This window comes from Gavialis gangeticus, unplaced genomic scaffold (assembly GCF_001723915.1).
Source record: "Gavialis gangeticus isolate Ggan-Ray unplaced genomic scaffold, GavGan_comp1, whole genome shotgun sequence".
NCBI lineage: Eukaryota > Metazoa > Chordata > Crocodylia > Gavialidae > Gavialis > Gavialis gangeticus.
In genome coordinates, this window is record NW_017728992.1 from 161312220 (window position 1) to 161316516 (window position 4297).

At 44.0% G+C, this 4297-nt stretch overlaps 1 protein-coding gene across 2 annotated transcripts in view; it reads left to right on the plus strand.

Moving 5' to 3' along the window:
* SPAG1 (sperm associated antigen 1) overlaps positions 1-4297 on the plus strand; it is a 70898-nt gene that overhangs the window by 17773 nt on the left and 48828 nt on the right. For both annotated transcript variants that reach the window (XM_019528007.1, XM_019528008.1), the window contains one exon: positions 2526-2631. In XM_019528007.1, coding sequence (XP_019383552.1) covers positions 2526-2631 — 106 coding nt within the window. The remainder of the gene's footprint in view (positions 1-2525; positions 2632-4297) is intronic.

Genomic DNA, 4297 nt, shown 5'->3' on the forward strand with positions numbered 1-4297 from the left:
CCCTCCCCCCCCCACTTTCTCTGTACCCACTGTCATGGCAGCACTCCGACCCTGCTGTCATTCTTGATGGGCAATTCACTCCGCATGCAGCATTGGCTGGACCCATGCCTCTCCGGGACCCCCCCACCCCCTCCCAAGAACGTTACAAACAGACAGACAGACTAAGCCCTTATGTATATAGATGCCATTCATGTACACAGAGAAAGCTTACTATAGGTTTCCCTTGATTTATGTAATAGATGCTTTCCCAGGGAATGGCACATAAATTGAATTAACATAAAGTGAACACAGTTTACAATGAAACAGGTAGGGATGCATTCTCACAGTGGTGAGGTAAGGAGTAAGGCTGGGACTAGGGAAGGGGCAGGGAGAGGGGCGTGACGTAGCCCAGTTGCTGCAGACAGGTGGTGTCTGCTGCTCCTGGGCGGTATGGGCATCACAGGGCTCTTTGCAGTACTTGGGGTGGGTGGTAGCCCCACTCAGCCCACTTCTCCCCGCTAGCCCCACTGATCTGCTTCTCCCCTCTCACCGCAGCAGCCTGGCGAGCAGCTGATGCCAGCTGCCTGCAGCCACTGGGCTGCACCGTGCCCCAAACCTCCTGGCATGGTGCAGCCCATTGGCTTCGAGCAGGTAGTGTCTGCTGCTCCCAAGGCTGCAGCAGTCTTCAGCAGGACGAGAGCAGGCTGCGGCTAGTGGTGGCACCAGGTTCTTCCCAGTGCTCGGCAACAGTGATGGGAGAGCAGTTTGTGGGGGGCTACAGTGAATTTTGGGGTGGCTGCAGCCCCCCTCCTATCGCTGCAGCCCACCCCGAGTGCTGGGAAGAACCTGGTGCCACCGCTGGCCCCAGTCTGCTCTTGTCTTGCTGCAGGCAGCTGCCTGCCCCTGCTGCAGCCCTGGGAGTGGCAGACACCATCTGCTTGTAGCCACTGGACTACCCTGTGCCCAGAGCAGCTGCAGCAGGGGCTGCAGTTAGTGGAGTCCCAGCCCCACGGCCTTTTCCCCTGCCCTTACCCCTCCCCTCAGCTTACAGCCCTTTCCCTTCACCTCACAAACTCACAGATTTACCTGCTTGGGGGAGGGGAGAGGGCGCCTATGCCAATCGCATAACAGTGGATTTACCCTCACGTATAATAAATTTCAGGTATAAAAAGTGTCATCACATAAGAGCGAATTTGCATAAATCAAATCCGCATAAATCGAGGGAAACCTGTGCAGTGAAATGTCAGTATAATAAATGTCATGAGAATGAAAATTGTAGTACAATAAAATCCCTGTTGTCTGGCACAAGTGGGGAATGGGGGGTGCCGGTAAGCTAAAAATGCCAGTTACCTGAGGCACAGGGTTTCTGGCTGGATGGGGGGGTGAGGGGGCGAGGTGGCAGCTGCTGCGTGCAAGCTTCTCTCCCGCCCCTTGTGCAGCAGAAGGCAAAGTGGCATGGCACGGCGCCATGTGCATCCCACTGCTTTCAGTGGTGCAGTGGGAGGCAAAGCGGTGTGGTGCGGCGCCATGTGCGTCCTGCTGCTTCTGGTGTGGTGCAGTGCTGAAATTCCATTTAATAAGGTATTCCAGATGGTGAAGTACCGGATAACAGAGATTATACTGTATAATGAAAAAACACAAAGTCGTCCCATTTCCTGTGTAAAACTGTGGTGGTGTGCTTTAGTATAATAAATTTCAGTTTAACAAATATGATTTGACACCATTGTAATACTGGGTATAGTGTTATGAACCATAAAATTAATTTCAACTTCAAGCACAATGGTAACAGATTAAATTAAATGTCTAAAAGAAGCAGCCATCTATGTCATGTAAAACTGTCTTATTTCTCCTGTAATTTGCTAATCAGCACAGCATAGGTCTTGGGTACAGGGAACCATGTGATAAAACCATGTCTCCACTTGCACATATACCATGCTGCTGTTTGGTTTGCTTTTTCCATAGGTTTTTGCAGCGAAGAAAGCAATGGATGCCATGGGGAAGGAAGGAAAGGCATATATAATTTTGTTTGAAGGAAATATTATGAATTATAAATGAAATGGATAAGTGAAATCAAGAAGGGTGATGTTTAGAAATACAGTGTTATCAACGCTGTCTGCACTTTTAAAAGACAGATATAAAATTGAAAGCAAAGTCTAGGGTGATGCACTTGTTGGAGTTAGTTGTGCTGTAACGTATTATTGACATTACACTATACTGGGCGGCCATATATCTCAACATTGATGTAAACAAAGAGGGGTATGTGGCATATTTGTTGGGGAGAGAACCTTAATACCTATTCCAAATGCTGTAAAGTGTTGCATGTATTTCAAGTAGTATGTTTCTAAAGCAGACCAAATCTCTGGAGCTGGACTTTCTGCTTATCCTAATATTTTAGAGCACATTTTACATACAGAAGAATCTTAAAAAGTAACATATTCCGTGTCTATTTTAAAAGAGATGTACAAATTATAATGATAGTTTTTGTGTTAAATTTCTTATTTTGCATCTTTAAATATTAGGTGTTATATATAAATGCTATATTCTAGGTATGTCTCAGAGAGAGAAATTCTTTATTGCGAATCGTGAAAAAGAAAAAGGTAATGAAGCTTTTGCCACTGGGGACTACAAAGAAGCAGTGACATATTATGCTCGGTGAGTTAAAGATGTTTTTAAATATTGTTAGAATTCATAGTTGTACAGTGAGTCCCTCTTAGCTGAGGATAATAATGCTGTGGTGTCTGTTGGTGGCTGAGTCAAACATGGTGAGTAAACAGATGACTGTCCATGCCTATGCATAATATGTGTGTTTTTTGTCATGAAATTTGTAGTGCTTCTCATGTCAGCTGGTCTTCTGCTGTTGTTCAGAAAGATTTATACCTTCTCTTATCTTGATGCTACACTGCTGCCTATTTACAACTAACAGGTTAAAAGAGTTGGCTGGTAGTTTATGATCAATTAAGCAAGCCTTTAGTATGCCCATGAAGTACTTTCTTGGACCACTGTGCTGCTGCTTCCTATACTTCAGTTCACCATAAAGTGGCTGCTTGTGAATTCATGCATTGTCTGTCCTAGTTGTTGTTGTTAATTCCTCTGTGACCATCCAACCAGTATGCTGCAGGACTTTTGTTCTTGGTCAGTTTATTTCACCAGTTTATTAAGAATAAAGATGTGAAAGAGCCTCTGTTGGAACTTCTCCAATTGATTGATCAATGCATCTTTTGTACAATGTCCACATCTTTCACAGTGTGGGGTGGTAAGCATGACAGCTTTGTATAACTTGAATTTGGAGGAAGGCTTGATTCCACATTAGATTCACACTTGCTTTGTAAGCGGGCCAGAGACCATGCTAGCTTTTTTAATATAAGAGACTACCTACCCATCAATGCTGGCATGATTAGTCAAAACACTTCCAAAATAAATGAACTCATGAATGAACTGGAAGTTTAGTTCTTCCATTGGAGGTAAAAGGGATCATATGTTCTCTTCTAGGGGATGGCTGATGGATAATCTCAGTCTTCCTTAAACTGAAAGTTAGTCCAAAGCTCAGTGCAGATGCTGCAAAATAGTTTACCAAGAGTGGAAACTCTTCCACAGAGCGGCCACCAGTACAGTTGTCAGAGATCCTGTGTCGAGCTGGTAACCTTGGAGCCAGCATACAGTTAGAAGTTTAAGCAACTCTCTAGTAAGTGGATCTTAGTGCCTACCTGAATATAACAGTTATCTTTTGTAGCATTGCTACATAGAACAGTGTGAACAGGATTGGCTCAGAGATGCATATTTGTGTCATACTGTTCATCAAGAGGAAGGGGTCAGATAGATATTGTTGATCTTTACCATATGTATTACCATGGAGCTGTCTCAAGATCAGAAGAAACTTTCTTGGCCAGCTGAGTCTTTCCATAAGATCCAAACCAGAATTGCAGCTCACTGTACCTAAGGTTTCTGCCAAATCTTTGAAGGGTATGTAGAGGTTGAGATTTTGTTTTTGACATTTCTTTCGAATTTGCTAAACAGCAAAAATCATATCAGGTATTCCCTGGTTTGCCCTGAAGCTGCATTGTGATTCTGTTTCCCTCCCTCCCAGGCTCCTGGAGCACGTGTAAAGATACCCACTATGCCTAGATCAATAGGTAATAAGAAATTAAATAGCTTAGGAAATCACTATACCAGGATGGATGTGGCTAGACAATGCAACTGGTTTAATGTATTTTGGGACAGATTTTCTACTGGTAATTCTTTGTGGGAGAGGAAGTAGAGCAGGGCTTTAGGGGTTTTGCCATTTCTCCATTTTTTTAATTTTTTTTTTTTTTTTTTTTTT